Raw genomic sequence first — 16,789 nt, 5'->3', positions numbered from 1 at the left:
TAACGTTAACCTATCTGACAAGACGGCAACTCCGTATGCAACCTGTTTTCAGAAATACACTGGCATGTCAAGGTGACATCCATATTCCAGATGGTTATTTCTCAATTGTTCCCACTTTTATAAGCGTTAACTAGCGCCATGCTGCTGCTTTTAGCATAATAGACCTAGCTGGGGAGGGCTCATCAGGACGACTCGACTGTGAACCGAATTACAATCGTCTCCCAGTTTCAACTGCGCAACCTACGTCATCAATTTCGGCACCAGGCGTTTCCGTATAGCCTATCCCAATGAAAATTCTCAACTTTAGCTAGCCATGTATATAATTTCTTTATGCATTTTAGTATTTAATTTAGCTAGACGTTATTGCTTGCACCAGGACCATGAAAGGGGAACGTCTCACGTGCTTACAATCACCACACGAATGAATTGTAAATAGCCATGTGGTTCTTTAGCAACTGAGCTAGCAAACGTTACTCACATAGCCGCTAGTTGTGTTTCAGCATTCAAAGGGCTATTAGTCGTGCAAACATCGCCACTAGTTTGTGATGGACTTTACAGAGGAAGAAGAAATGGAGACATGTGATAAAGAAGAAGGTAAGTAATGTATGAAGGGTTTTTTTCAAGACTTGACTAACTGTCCCCGGGGTGTGAAGTGACTTGACCAGGTGGCTGGGATCATTGAGCTGTGCATTTTGGATAAGAGTTCAAGCAACCATTTTGTATGTAGCTCAATTAGGCATGTTTATCATTGTTCACTGTAAATTAGCTAGAAATGCAGTAAGGTTTTGCCTGTCACTCTGTCATTGCCCCTTGTCTGTCTCTTCTGTGGACTGTTTGTCTGAATAGTTGGTTCTGTCTGACTGGTCATTGTCTAGTTGTGGTTGTCAGTCTGTCTGTCTATATGGCTGTCTATCACTGTTGTCGATACATATCTCTCTCTGGTTGGTCGTATGTTTGCTTTCTTAGACATCAGTCTGACTGGTTTGCTGTCTGACCGACTGGTTGGTCATCTGTTTATGTCTGTCCTTTGGTTACAGCCTGGGGTAGGGAGGACCTGATAACGCTCCTGCATGGTATCAAAGAAAACATTCCCAAAGGTGACATGAGTATTTACACTAAAGGGGAGAGGACACTGGAGTGGGACAAGGTGGCTTTTGGTCCCTACTCTCCACAGATGTGTCATCAGAAGTGGAAGGAACTATCAAAAAAGGTGGGTGACTTCTGGCCTAGAAACCCTAGCCTGGTCCCAGATCTGTTGCACTCTATAGCTGAGTTGGCTATACAGCACTAACATATCTGGGACCAGGATAAGCAATTTCTCCTGAGACAGACAGCGTTTCATCAGAGCTACCTTGCTATCCGTTAAGTAAATTAGTTAGGCTACTCTTGTACGTTTGTTCTTGGTTCTCATGGGATATGAAATGCCAGTCAAAATATTCATACATTGGTTCACATGAACTTAGTACAGAGATATACAAAGTCATGTCTTATCATTTACATTTTAGTCATTTAGCAGACGCCTATCCAGAGCGGACATTTTCGTACTGGTCCCTCGTGGAAATCGACCTGACAATCCCGATGTTGCAAGCACCATGCTCTACCAACTGAGCCACACGGGATACTATCAAAACATACTATCTCTGTGTTTCTCTCTAAGATGCGCAAGGTTCGTTCTCTAGCAGAGCTGGTCACTGAAGCTGAGGTTGCCTTTGAAAACCCTTTCCAGGGCCAGAACTGGAAGGTAAGTGAGAACTCTGTCTAACTCCTGTAAATGTCCCTTTTCAACCTATAGAATGCCGCTTAAAGTAATAGAGTAGAACAGGGATCTCCAACCTTTCCTAACATGAGAGCTACTTTAAAAAAAATGAAACATAGCAAGCTACTAATTATTCTCTAGCTTTCAAATAGGGACATTGTTCTCTTCCCCCCTGCAACTCTTCCCCATCCTTAGTGTTCCAAGAGAAAGTAGTGCACTATGTTTTCTGTTAATATACAGTACCAGTCAAAAGTTTGGACACACCTACTCATTCAATGGATTTTCTTTATTTTTACTATTTTCTGCATTGTACAATACGTGAAGACATCAAAACTTTGAAATAACTCATATGGTATCATGTAGTAAGCAAAAAAGTGTTAAACAAATAAAAATGTATTTATATTTTAGATTCTTCAAAGTAGCCACTCTTTGCCTTGATGACAGCTTTGCACAAGCTTGGCATTCTCTCAACCAGCTTCACCTGGAATGCTTTTCCAACAGTCTTGAAGGAGTAACCACATATGCTGAGCACTTTTGGCTGATTTTCCTTCAAATCATCCCAAACCATCTCAATTGGGTTGAGGTCGAGTGATTGTGGAGACCAGGTCATCTGATGCAGCACTCCATTCCTCCCCTTTGTCAAATAGCCCTTACACAGCCTGGAGGGGTGTTGGATCATTGTCCTTTTGAAAACAAATGATAGTCCCACTAAGCCCAAACCAGATGGGATGGTGCATCGCTGTGGTAGCCATGCTGGTTAAGTGTGCCTTGAATTCTAAAAAATCACGACAGTATCACCAGGAAAGCACCATCATACCTCCTCCATGCTTCTCAGTGGGAACCACACATGCTGAGATCATCCGTTCACCCACACCGAGATGGCAGTTCGAACCAAAAATCTCAAATTTGGACTCATTAGACCAGAGGACAGATTTCCACTGGTCTAATGTCCATTGCTTGTGTTTCTTGGCCTAAGCAAGTCTCTTCTTCTTATTGGTGTCCTTTAGTAGTGGTTTCTTTGTAGCAATTCGACCATGAAGGCCTGACTCACACAGTCTCCTCTGAACAGTTGATGTTGAGATGACTGTTGAACTCTGAAGCATTTATTTGGGCTGCATTTTCTAAGGCTGGTAACTCCAATAAACTTAACCTCTGCAGCAGAGGTAACTCTGGGTCTTCCTTTCCTGTGGTGGTCCTCATGAGAGACAGTTTCATCATAGAAGTTGATGTTTGAAGAACATTTAAAAGTTCTTGGAATGCTCCACATTGACGGACCTTCATGCCTTGAAGTAATGGACTGTCGTTTTTCTTTGCTTATTTGAGGTGTTCTTGCTGTAATATGGGCTTGGTCTTTTAGGGCTAGCTTCTGTATACCTTGTCACAACACAACTGATTGGCTCAAATGCATTAAGAAGGAAAGAAATTCCGCAAATTAACATTTAACAAGGCACACCTGTTAATTGAAATGCATTCCAGGTGACTACCTAATGATTCTGGTTGAGAGAAGCATGTGCAAAGCTGTCACCACTTTTTTTTGGTTACTACATGATTCCATGTGTGTTATTACATAGTTTTGATGTCTTCACTATTTTTCTACAATGTAGAAAATAGTTTTAAAAAATAAAGAAAAACCTTTGAATGAGTAGGTGTGTCCAAACGTTTGACTGGTACTGTACGTGGTAAAATAATGGTTAATAAACAATTAAGGGGGGTCTAGAAGAAAACAAACAAATTTTGATTTTCTTTAATTGTGCATCTAGTGAGTGAGGAATGTGCATCTAATGTGCTGGACTAGCATTGGTCCTGTCCTTCTGCCAGGTAAGCCTACTTTGCAGTTAACATTTAATTTAGATGGTTTTGGGGAAAGTATTTCTGTCAACCGATGACGGTTATCACATCAACTGGCTACACTGAGAGTGATAGACAAACGCGCGCACTACACAGACGGGCAATAGTGCTAGAAATTAATTGGCAGATGTTGTTTGGCTTTTTAAGCCTTTAGTGGCTAACCAGGGGTGGGATTATTATTATTGTTAAGCCTTTATTTAACTAGGCAAGTCGGTGATGAACAAAATCTTATTTTGAACGACAGCCTAGGAACAGTGCGGCTCTCTTTTTCTTTTCTATAGTCAAGTGGCAAACTGGTAATTTTTTTAAGTTATTTTCCATCACTAGGATTTGAACTGTTCCTGTTGGAAAAACAATATCTTATGTATAAATACAATAATGTACAAGGGTGAAAAAAAAAGTGTGTTTTTTTTAGACACAAGCGCAAATTTCATGGAGTAGGCCATTCAAGGAGTTGGTCTGATGGTGCCATCTGGTTTTCATCGACCTCCCCCATGCTTGAAGAACAATAGAGGAGCAATTGAGAGAAAAGAGGAAAGGCCCACCCCCTATACTTGTGCCATGTCAGAGATGTGCCTTTTGTAAAGTGAATTGGGTGGTAAATTAGCTGAAAAGGAGACTGGAGTAGGACTTCAAAGGGGATGTTTAACATATTTGAGAAATCTTCTCTGTTCTTTTGCAGATACACCCTGACTTTCCAAGGAGACCTACCCCGTCAAACAGCATCTTCTCCAAAGAGAACTTTAAAAAGTTTAAGAAGCAGCAGCCTGAAATGACACCCCCTGAACTCTTTAAGTTAATGAATGAGAAGTATAATGAGCTCCCAGAGCACAAGAAGGTGTGTCAGTGTGTGAACGGCTTTTTATAGTCACAATGGGAATGATCTCCCATTTTCAAGTTGCTATAGCGCAATTTATTTATCCTCGAATTCTTTGGTTTGAGGTATTGATGTAGACTAAGAAACCTTTGTGACCTATACACTTGACTGACTGGTTGATTACTTCCTATTTCTGGTTTATAGGCAAAATATATTGCGAAGTTCCAGAAAGAGAAGGAAATGTATGAGAAACGCATGAGGGAGTTGAGGTAAAAATGTATTGAGCTGTCTGTTGCTCTCTTGATGTCATAGATGCATGTTTGTTTGTTGTTTTGACATTCTAAAGTCTCAACTGAACCAATGCTCCTCCAGGAAAGAGAACTCTGGTGGGAAGAAGGTACAGAGAGACTCTTTAAAGAACATAAAAGGGCCCCTCACACCCCACGGGCTCTGGTACCGCCACGAGAGGATGGAATTCCTTCGAGCCAACCCAGGTGTGAGTGTCATAGCTGTCAACCAATCTAATGTAATCTGTTCAAGGCTTGTTTTTTGTTTTTTTGAAATATATTACAAGGCTAGCTAGTGGAGGGGTGGGAGATGTTAATCAGCAAAGGCCGATGTGTCTTCAGAGTTCAGCAATCTGCTTCTACTAAACAACTTATAATATGTTTTGGCATATTCTTTATATAAAGGAATGACTGATTATCCTGACCTCCCACTGACTGTTCCAATACACAATTAATTTAATTTAACTGTTATTTATACAGGTCAGTCTTGCTGATGAAACATTGCATAAGAAACACATGAACTGCAGGTGATATAGCATCATGTCTCTATCCACAGGCCAAAAAAGACTGTATCAGGCAGAGTATTATGCAGAAGATGCGCTGGTCCAAGCTACCTGACGAGGAGAAACTCAAGTGGATCAATCGCTCTCTGGAGCAGCAGACACAGTATGAGAAGGTGGGTGTTTTGCTGATGTGTTTATGGCCTAGAATACAATATTTTACTGAGTTACAGTTCATATAAGGAAATCAGTCTATTGAAATCAATTCATTAGGCCCAAATCTATAGATTTCACGACTGGGCAGGGGCGCAGCCATAGGTGGGCCTGGGAGGGCATAGGCCCACCAATTTGGGAGCCAGGCCTACCCAATCAGAATGAGTTTCTCCCCACAAAAGGACTTTATTACAGACAGAAATACTCCTCAGTTTCATTAGCTGTCCGGGTGGCTGGTCATACACGATCCCGCAGGTGAAGAAGCCAGAAGTGGAGATCCTGGGCTGGCCTAGTTACATGTGGTCTGCGGTTCTGAGGCTGGTTGGACATATTGCCAAAATCTCTAAAACAAAGTTGGTGGTGCCTTTTATAGTAAAGAAATTAACATTCAATTCTCTGGCAACAGCTCTAGTGGAAATTCCTGCAGTCGGCATGCCAATTGCATGCTCCCTCAAAACTTGAGACATCTGTGGCGTTGTGTGACAACTGCACAAGTGACCTTTCATTGTTCTCAGCACAAGGTGCACCTGTGTAATGATCATGCTGTTTAATCCGCTTCTTGATGTGGATTTACTTGGCAAAGGAGAAATGCTCACTAACTGGGATGTAAACAAATTTGTGCACAATTTGAGAAAAAATAAGCTTTTTGTGCATACAGAACATTTCTGGGGTCTTTTTAATTCTGCTCATGATACATGGGACCAACACTTTACATGTTGCGTTTATATTTTTGTTCAGTATATTGTTAGACTCTGGGTCAAACTTGGAACATTGTTATACCAGAGACACGATACATCAGGAGTAATACTATAGTATGTGAGGAGTGATGGAGACTGGTTTTTACATCAGAAGTTAATGGTTCTGTAGGAGCCCAGATGGCTTTGGAATGTGCTGGGTAGAGGGGAGGCAGTCACGGGAGTGCTATCGGTGATACGGGTGGAGAGCTATGGATTAGGCATCAAGGGGGTTGAGGTCAGGTCATAAGGGAGGAGGAGCTGTTTATTACCCCGTCACTTCGTCTTCCTGTCGAACCATAAAATATATAAGGATTGGAGAGAAGGAGGAGTGCATTTAAATTGGAGTGTGTATATATACTTGTGTTGGTGGAAACCATGTTTTGTCTCATGCAGCTGTATTGATCCTCTGGGAAGAGTAAACTTGGTTAAGCTTTCATAGTGTCTGTTGAGGTTTTTACTCTGAGAATTAGAAGCTAACAATATGTTCACCATCACAATGTTCCACAATGCAAAGTTCCAGGACACATTTATGGTTTGGTTGTTGATTTTTGCATCACATGAATCACTCAACCATGAACAACTCTCATGTTGCAGGAGGAGATGGAGGAGCACCCAGAGAATAACGGGAGTCGGAAGGCCAAGCATACGCCACTTCTACGCAAGAGTGAGAGACTGTTGAAGGACTTGGCAGACGGCAAACCTGACAAACCCCCACCGTAAGTCACTGGGCCTACCTTTACCATAAAGGGCTACCTTTGCCAAAGTAGTAACTGTTGCATGAGTAAACAGAAAGATAGTCGCACATTCTCTAAATATGCTCCCAATAATTTAGTGTGTGAACAACGTTTCGGCACAGTGCCTTCTTAAGGCTAGAATATTGGTGTTAACCCATACAATTATTATGAGCATATTTACAGTATTTTTATTTTCACACAAGTATACTGTTCCGTAAGTCAGCAGCTCTCCAACATTGAGTCCACTCATGCCTTTTACAGAGTTTTTGCATGAGTGCCAATTCATTTTCCAAATATAGATACGTTTTCAATATGCAGTGCATTCAGAAAGTATTCAGACCCCTTGACTTTTTCCACATTTTGTTACGTTACGGCCTTCTTATAAAATGTCTTCATTTTTCCCCCTTATCAATCTACACAATACCCCATAATGACAAAGTGAAAACGGGCAAATTTATAAATAATAAACAAATACCTTTATTTACATAAGTATTTAGACCATTTTGATATTAGACTCTACATTAAGCTCTGGTGCATCCTGTTTCCATTGATCCTCCTTGAGATGTTTCTACAACTTGATTGGAGTCCACCTGTGGTAAATTCAATTGATTAGACATGATTTGGGAAGGCACATGCCTGTCTATATAAGGTCCCACAATTGACAGTGTATGTCAGAGCAAAAACCAAGCCATGGAGGTCGAAGGAATTGTCCGTAGAGCTCCGAGACAGGATTGTTTCGACGCTCAGATCTTGGTACGGTAACCATAACATTTTTGCAGCATTGACGGTCCCCAAGAACACAGTGGCCTCCATCATTCTTAAATGGATGAAGTTTGGAACCACTAAGACTCTTCCTTGAGCTGGCTGAATAATCGGGGGAGAACTGAGAAATCGGGAGAGAAGGGCCTTGGTCAGGGAGGTGACCAAGAACCCGATGGTCACTCTTAGAGAGCTCTAGAGTACATCTATGGAGATGGGAGAACCTTTCAGAAGGACAACCATCTCTGCAGCACTCCGCTCTCAGGCCTTTATGGCAGAGTGGCCAGACGGAAGACACATGACAGCCTGCTTGGAATTTGCCAAACAACACCTTAAGGACTCCGACCATGAGAAACAAGATTCTTTGGTCTGATGAAACCAAGATTGAACTCTTTGGCATGAATACCAAGTGTCACATCTGGAGGATACCTGGCACCATCCCTACGGTGAAGCATGGTGGTGGCAGCATTGTGCAGATGTTTTTCAGCTGTAGGGACTGGGAAACTAGTCAGGATTGAGGGAAAGATGAACAGAGAGAACATCAGTCTCAAGGTCAACAGGGAAAAGACAACTCCGGGATGCTGGCCTTATGGCTTTTTCTCTGCAACTCTGCCCAGAAGGCCAGCTTTCCGGAGTCGCCTCATCACTGTTGACGTTGAGAGTGGTGTTTTGCGGGTACAATTTAATGAAGTTGCCAGTTGAAGACTTGCGAGGCGTCTATTTCTCAAACTAGACACTCTAGTGTACTTGTCCTCTTGCTCAGTTGTGCACCGGTGCCTCCCACACCTCTTACTATTCTGGTTAGAGCAAGTTTGCACTGTTCTATGAAGGGAGTAGCACACAGCATTGTACGAGTTCTTTCTTGGCAATTTCTTGCATGGAATAGCCTTCATTGCTTCTACACCTGCATTGCTTGCTGTTTGGGGTTTTAGGCGGGGGCTCTGTACAGCACTTTGAGATATCAGCTGATGTAAGAATGGCTATATAAATACATTTGATTTCTCAGAACAAGAATTGACTGACGAGTTTCAGAAGAATGTTCTTTGTTTCTGGCCATTTTGAGCCTGTAGTGCTTCAGATACTCAACTAGTCTAAAGAAGCCCAGTTTTATTGCTTCTTTAATTAGACCAACAGTTTTCAGCTGTGCTTACATAATTGCAAAAAGGTTTTCTAATGATCAATTAGCCTTTTAAAATCAGAAACTTGGATTAGCTAACACAACGTACTATCGGAACACAGGAGTGATGGTGGCTAATAATGGGTGCCTGTACGCCTATGTAGATATTCCATTCAAAATCTGCCGTTTCCAGCTACAATAGTCATTTACAACATTAACAATGTCTACAGTGTATTTCTGAACAATTTGATGTTATTCTAATGGACCAAAAAATTAGCTTTTCTATCAAAATCAAGGACATTTCTAAATGACCCCAAACTTTTGAACGGTAGTGTATGTATATGTGATATTTCAGATTTGTATTTTTTTTTTATGAAGTTGCCAAAATGTCAAACAGTTTGGGGTATTGTTTTTAGATTGTGTGTGTGGCAGGGGGTTTAATACATTTTAGAATAAGGCTGTAATGTTACAAAATCAGGACAAGGTCAAGGGGTCTGAATACTTTCTCAATGCACTGTAAATGTCCATGTCACATTTACAGTGATGGAGTTTGTGGTCATATCTGCCTTTTTAAGGTTGAGTTAACCATGTGTTTGTGGTTTAGGAAGGGTTACAACCTTTTCTGTAAGGAACAGAAAGCCACCATACTGGGAGAGGGATTCCCTAACACCCAGTATTTGGTGATTTGCTCCCAGCGCTGGAAAAAAATGACAAAGAGTGAAAAGGAAGCCTACCAGAGACGCTGTGACAAGGTTAATTGGAGAAAATGCATGCTCCGTTAAACCCTTTTTGGTATTTCATATGTATTTTCATGTTTGGGGGCATGTCTGTTGAGAAGCTGCTCTTTTAATCTCTTATTGTGAAGACCGACATGAAATGTCTGATCTCCAATTCAACTTTCTGTGTTCATTTTTCAGTTAAAGAAAGAATACGAGGTCAACATGAACCAAGTTTTGTGTGTAAGTTTTCTCTTAATTTCAAAAACTGTCTACGTTTGTAATGACTGATTAGCATGTTAGGTGAACTCTTAAACTGATACACTAGCAATTTTGAGGCAATATTTCTGAGAAATGTTGCTGGTAACAGAGTGGGGTGTGAGATACTGGCACAATAATGAGCCATATGGACATGGAATAATATAATATACACTACCGGTCAAAAGTTTTAGAGCACCTACTCATTCAAGGGTTTTCTCTTCTTTTTACTATTTAATACATTGTAGAATAATAGTGACGACATTAACTATGAAAATAACACATGGAATCATGTACAGTCGTGGCAAAATGTTTTGAGAATGACACAAATATTAATTTCCACAAAGTGTGCTGCTTCAGTGTCTTTAGATATTTTTGTCAGATGTTACTATGGAATACTGAAGTTTAATTACAATTGACAATTACGTGAAGTTGATGCAAAGGGTCAATATTTTCAGTTTTGATACTTCTTTTTCAAGACCTCTGCAATCTACCCTGGCATGCTGTCAATTAACTTCTGGGCCACATCCACTGGTGGCAGCCCATTCTTGCATAATCAATGCTTGGAGTTTGTCAGAATTTGTGGGTTTTTGTTTGTCCACCCGCCTCTTGAGGATTGACCACAAGTTCTCAATGGGATTAAGGTCTGGGGAGTTTCCTGGCCATGGACCCAAAATATCGATGTTTTGTTCCCCGGGGCACTTAGTTATCACTTTTTCCTTATGGCAAGGTGCTCCATCATGCTGGAAAAGGCATTGTTTGTCACCAAATTGTTCCTGGATGGTTGGGAGAAGTTGCTTTTGGAGGATGTGTTGGTACAATTCTTTATTCATGGCTGTGTTCTTATGCAAAATTGTGAGTGAACCCACTCCCTTGGCTGAGAAGCAACCCCGCACATGAATGGTCTCAGGATGCTTTACTGTTGGCATGACACAGGACTGATGATAGCACTTTCCTTGTCTTCTCCGAACAAGCCTTTTTCCGGATGCCCCAAACAATCGGAAAGGGGATTCATCAGAGAAAATGACTTTACCCCAGTCCTCAAGCAATCCAATCCCTGTACCCTTTGCAGAATATCACTCTGTCCCTGATGTTTTTCCTGGAGAGAAGTGGCTTCTTTGCTGCCCTTCTTGACACCAGGCCATCCTCCAAAAGTCTTCACCTCACTGTGCGTGCAGATGCACTCACACCTGACATTCCTGAGCAAGCTCTGTACTGGTGGTGCCCTGATCCCGCAGCTGAATCAACTTTAGGAGACGGTCCTGGCGCTTGCTGGACTTTCTTGGGCTCCCTGAAGCCTTCACAACAGCTCTCCTTGAAGTTCTTGATGATCCGATAAATGGTTGATTAACATGCAATCTTACTGGCAGCAATATCCTTGCCTGTGAAGCCCTTGTTGTGCAAAGCAATGATGACAGCACGTGTTTCCTTGCAGGTAACCATAACCATGACAGGGTGATCTCCAGCCTTATTCCTCGTCAACACTCACACCTGTGTTAACGAGAGAATCACTGACAACATGTCAGCTGGTCCTTTTTTTGGCAGGGCTGAAATGCAGTGGAATTTTTTTTGGGGGGATTCGGTTCATTTGCATGGCAAAGAGGGACTTTGCAATTAATTGCAATTCATCTGATCACTCATAACATTCTGGAGTATATGCAAATTGCCATCATACAAACTGAGGCAGCAGACTTTGAAAATTATTTTTAGTGTCATTCTCAAAACTTTTGGCCACGATTGTATGTAAGGTCCCACAGTTGACAGTGCATGTCAGAGCAAAAACCAAGCAATGGGGCTGAAGGAATTGTCCATAGAGCGCCGAGACAGGATTGTGTCGAGGTACCGATCTGTGGAAGGGTACCAAAACATTTCTGCAGCATTGAAGGTCCCCAAGAACACAGTGGCCTCCATCATTCTTAAATGGAAGAAGTTTGGAACCACCAAGACTCTTCCTAGAGCTGGCCGCCCGGTCAAACTGATCAATCGGGGAGAAGGGCCTTGGTCAGGGAGGTGACCAAGAACCAGATGGTCACACTGACCGAGCTCCAGAATTCCTCTGTGGAGATGGGAGAACCTTCCAGAAGGACAACCATCTCTGCAGCACTCCGCCACAGGCCTTTATGGTAAAGTGGCCAGACGGAAGCCACTCTTCAGAAAAAGCCACACGACAGCCCGCTTAGAATGTACCAAAAGGCACCTAAAGGACTCTCAGACCATGAGAAACAAGATTCTCTGGTCTGATGAAACCAAGATTGGACACTTGGCATTCAGGCCAAATAGTTACGTCTGGAGGAAACCTGGCACCATCCCTATGATGAAGCATGGTGGTGGTGGCAGCGTTATGCTATGGGGATATTTTTCTGCAGCAGGGACCAGGATCAAGGGAAATATGAACAGAGAAAAGTACCTGCTCCAGAGTGCTCAGGACCTCAGTCTGGGAAGGTGCACCTTCCAACAGGACAATGACCCTAAGCACACAGCCAAGACAACACAGGAATGACTTCGGGACAAGATAGCTGTACACCGACTCTTCCCATCCAACCTGACAGAGCTTGAGAGGATCTGCAGAGAAGAATGGGAGAAACTCCCCAAATAGAGGCGTGCCAAGCTTGTAGTGTAATACCCAAGAAGACTTGCGGGTGTAATTGCTGCCAAAGGTGCTTCAGCAAAGTACTGAGTAAAGGGTCTGAATACTTATGTAAATGTGATATTTCAGTTGTATTTTTTATTATACATTTGCACAAATGGTTTAAGGATTCCTTAACATTGCGCAGCAATATTGGCCCCCAAAAATGACCTGATTTGTATCGTGGCCTTTAGTCATAATGTGGTCATAATGCTGTCAGAAACATGACGTGTGTGTGTGTGTTTTTGTCCATTCAGACTGTGACAGATAAGGAGCGCATTCTATTGGAGAACAGAAAAAGCATGCAGACCTCAACGTTGGCTGCACAAAAAGGGACGAAAAATAAGTTTCAAGGCGAGCCTAAGAAACCACCTGAGTGAGTATCGCTGGTTGTGGCACAACTGTTCTCTTTCTAAGTTATCTGAGTTTGTGAAAATACTTCTGAAAGACTTACTTCTTATAGTGTTGTGCTGTGCAGATGTATCAGAATAAGAGGAAATTATATGCCTTTCGAAAAATATTCAGTCATTTTCCCTCCAATTCCCCAGTGACAGCATTGAGTGTGACCCCAACTTCTAGCTTTTGAAAACCTTTCTCCACTTCACTGACCCCCCCCCCCCCCCCCCCCCCCCCCCCGAACAGGCGGGGTCAAGCAGTATTTTACAGCGAGAAGATGGCGGAGCTGAGAGCCAAATCGAGCCACCTCAGCTTCAGGACGTGCATGACCATGGTCAGCCCACTGTGGAAGAAGCTGGCCCAGAAGGAAAAGGAGCACTACCAGAGAATAGCCCAGGAGAGGGTTAGGGAGTACCAAGTAGAGCTGTGCAGCTGGTTTAATGTAAAGTCCAGTCACTCTGGTTGTTTCCCACTTGGCACCCTAATCCCTATACAGTGTACTACTTCTGATCAGGGCCCATAGAGCTCTGGTCAGAAGTAGTGCACTTAGGAATAGGATGCCATTTGGGACTAACCCTCTTTCTTTTATATTTAAATATGACCACTGTTGTGAGTTGTGGTCTATCTGTAAAGTTTCGACTGTTAACTGGTGGTCTTACTATTTAACATTTTTCAGACCTTGTCCACAAAGGAACAGGCAAAGTACTTGGATCAAAACCCAAATGTAAGTAGAGATAAAACCGAGAGGAAATTGAGGCGTGTGTGTGTATATAGATAAGGCCCTATAAAATGTTAGATTTTTTTTTCTCGATTCTGTTTATTTTTCCCCAAATTCCCTTTTCTCCATTTAGTTTTTGCAGGTTTCCATTTACCCCAGTTGTTCCGGTTTTCCCTCTCAAAAGCACACTTTTTTAATTTAAAAAATTAAATTGGATGTTGTATGTCCACAACAATTCTTAAACCACATCAGGTTACCACTTTTTAGGCCTAGAAGGAATTTAGATTTTTGGGTGTAGTTAGTGAACCTTTAATTCCAGTGCGGACCTAGCAAGAGGCTGTTGTTTAGCTGTGTTTTTGTAGCACACGTGATGGTAGAGTTTGCGAAACAAATACCCTCTTGATTGATGCAAATAATCATGGTATCATTCTGTCAGGTAAGCATAGGCTACTTTGTAGTTAACATTTTAATTGAGTTTTTTCATTAGCTTCATCACTAACGTCTACACAAAGTGGTAGACGAGCGCACCGGTCATACACAGACGTGGAGTTCTCTTTGCCTCTTCAGAAAGTTGCAGGAAATACGAATCACGGATACATTCTGTTCATGTCTTATAATAAACTTGGGGAAGTTTAATTTTCAATACATTTAGTTGATTCCCTAGTTCAATACATTTTAGATTCTTCTTGAATTCTGTTTTACTGTCTGATTCCGCGATTTCCCGGCACCACGGATTTTGTGTGTGTGTGTGTGTGTCTCTGGCTGTCTGTCTGTCTCGATTGGCGTGAGTTCTCTTTAGGGTTGATGTTGTATCTTGTTCTTCAGAAATTGAAAATCCTCGACAACCCAGAGCAGAGATGGATGGCAAAGAAGGGCAGAACATCAGTAAGTTAACACACCACACGTTATCACCTCCACAACACCACAACGTGACAGCAAAAGACATGTTCTGATACAGTGCCTTCAGAAAGTATTCACTCCCCTTGCCTTTTTCCACATTTTGTTGTGTTGCAGCCCAAATTTAAAACATTATGTGTACTTTTTTGTCATACCCTATACCCCTTAATGTCAAAGTGGAATCATGTTTTTCAAAATTCATAAAAAATGAAAAGCTGAAATGTCTTGCATGGTATTCAACTCCTTTTATTATGGCAAGCCTAAATAAGTTTAGGAGTAAAAATGCAAAAAGGTGGGGGGTACCTAGTCAGTTGTACAACTGAATTCATTCAACTGAAATGTGTCTTCCGCATTTAACCCAAGTCCTTTGAATTGGAAAGGTGCGGGGGGGGGGGGCTGCCTTAATCGACATCCACGTCATCCACGCCCGGGGAACATTGGGTTAACTGCCTTGCTCAGGGGCAGAAGGATAGGTTTTTACCTTGTCAGTTTGGGGATTCGATCCAGCAACCTTTTCAGTTACTGGCAGATACATACAGTGCCTTCGGAAAGTATTTAGACCTCTTGACTTTATCTATATTTTATTACGTTACAGCCTTATTCTAAAATGTATTAAATATTTTTTTTTGTCATCAATCTACTCATAATACCCCATAATGTCAAAGCGAAAACAGGTTTTTAGAAATGTTTGCAAAAAAAATACCTTATTTACATACACTACTGTTCAAAAGTTTGTGGTTATTTAGAAAGAAAAGCTATTTTTTTTTGTCTATTAAAATAACATCAAATTGATCAGAAGCACAGTGTAGACATTGTTAATGTTGTAAAGGACTATTGTAGCTGGAAACGTCTCGTACCCAAGAAGACTTGAGGCTGTAATCCCGAAGGTGCTTTAACAAAGTACGGAGAAAGGTCTGAATACTTATGTAAATGTGATATTTCAGTAAAAAAAAATATTATTATACATTTGCAACAAAAATTAACCTGTTTTTGCTTTGTCATTATGGGTTATCGTGTGTAGATTTATGAGGGGGGAAAAAACGATTTAATACATTTTAGAGTAAGGCTGTAAGTAACACAATTTGGAAAAAGTCAAGTGGTCTGAATACTTTCCGAATGCACTGTGTGTGTATATAATTTCAAACAGTGTATGCACATCAAATGACTTGCAGGTGCTGGGTTCAAAAAGTAAACAGGTTGTAAAGATTGGATACCTGCACGCTGACAAATGCTCTAGTTGTTTCTTTGTACAACATCAGCCTGACGAAGACCTTCGGGTCGAGGCATTGCACAATAAAACTCCTGGAGCATTCATTGGGTATTGTTTATTTAATATTTCTAATACATACCAACAGTACTGCAACAAGTGCTCCTATGGGGTGGAATCCTAATTTGACATGGGTTGTGTCCCAAATGGCATCCTGCACTACTTTTGACCAGGGCCTATAGGGTTAGGCATCATTTCAATGTAAGGGTTAAGTCCCTCACTAATGTCCAATGAGGATTTCAGCCAGTGTCCGCATGTTTCTCTCTAGGACTCGGAGGATGACAACATCGACACATCCAGTGATGAAGATGACTCTGATGAGGTTAGATTAGACACCTTTTTTTTAAAAATTCATTAAGCCTTTATTTTGGGACAATCCGCCATAAGTGATCTTATGTACCTTTTCAGGAAGCCGAACATATGATGGAAAAGGAGAATTGGTCAGGGTGCTCCAGTATTAGCTCCAGTTCTGAAGAGGACTCCGATACGGAATGATACACTGTCCATAACCTAATGACTGAATTAATGTCATTGACACTTGTCCCAATAAACTCTGGTGTTTATCTTGATGGCCTTTTTTTTTTTTTTGCCTTTTAATTTATCAAGGCAAGTCCGTTAAGAAAAAAATCTTATTTTCAATGATGGCCTAGGAACAGTGGGTTAACTGCCTTGTTCAAGGCAGAATGACCTTGTCAGCTCAGGGATTCAATCTTGCAACCTTTCGGTTACTAGTCCAACGCTCTAACCACTAGGCTACCTGCCACCCTGCTCAGATGGCGTGAGGAAATGCATCCTTCATTCCTCCCTTTCTTGAAGAAATCACAGATCTGAAATGAGCTCCATTTTTTTTTTTAAAGAGGACTCTGATTCAGAATGATGCACACTGCCCATAGCCTAATGTCACTGTGCTTGTTGGAGATACCATTGGAATTCAGTGATCGAAGACTAATGGGACTACCTCAATCTCCCTTTCTTCGGGAGGTCTTCATGTCAATATTATAGTTATTCTAGTTTATGATATTCAATATATATCACAAGATTCTTAACACAGTTCAATTATGATTTTATTGGCTTGTTGCCATTTGTTGACTGTTCAGGATAAAATGTTAATGAGTTGAAATGTTTCCACTGTTTTATGATTTT

General features: G+C 41.5%; 1 protein-coding gene across 1 annotated transcript; it reads left to right on the top strand.

The window, feature by feature from the left end:
* Nucleotides 1-216: 216 nt before the first annotated feature.
* Nucleotides 217-16,496, top strand: LOC110491739 (nucleolar transcription factor 1). The gene is made up of 16 exons (XM_021565427.2): nt 217-594; nt 1,038-1,210; nt 1,658-1,741; nt 4,287-4,442; nt 4,626-4,690; nt 4,794-4,917; nt 5,265-5,384; nt 6,753-6,874; nt 9,373-9,520; nt 9,686-9,727; nt 12,626-12,744; nt 13,011-13,206; nt 13,441-13,488; nt 14,308-14,367; nt 15,915-15,968; nt 16,055-16,496. Exons 1-16 carry the CDS (start codon nt 546-548, stop codon nt 16,139-16,141), a joined length of 1,647 nt encoding a protein of 548 aa, XP_021421102.1. The 5' UTR covers nt 217-545; the 3' UTR covers nt 16,142-16,496.
* The last annotated feature ends 293 nt before the right edge of the window (nt 16,497-16,789 follow it).

The sequence above is a fragment of the Oncorhynchus mykiss genome, chromosome 16, assembly GCF_013265735.2.
Source record: "Oncorhynchus mykiss isolate Arlee chromosome 16, USDA_OmykA_1.1, whole genome shotgun sequence".
In the NCBI taxonomy this organism is placed as follows: Eukaryota; Metazoa; Chordata; class Actinopteri; order Salmoniformes; family Salmonidae; genus Oncorhynchus; species Oncorhynchus mykiss.
This window is presented reverse-complemented; position numbering and strand designations above follow the sequence as displayed.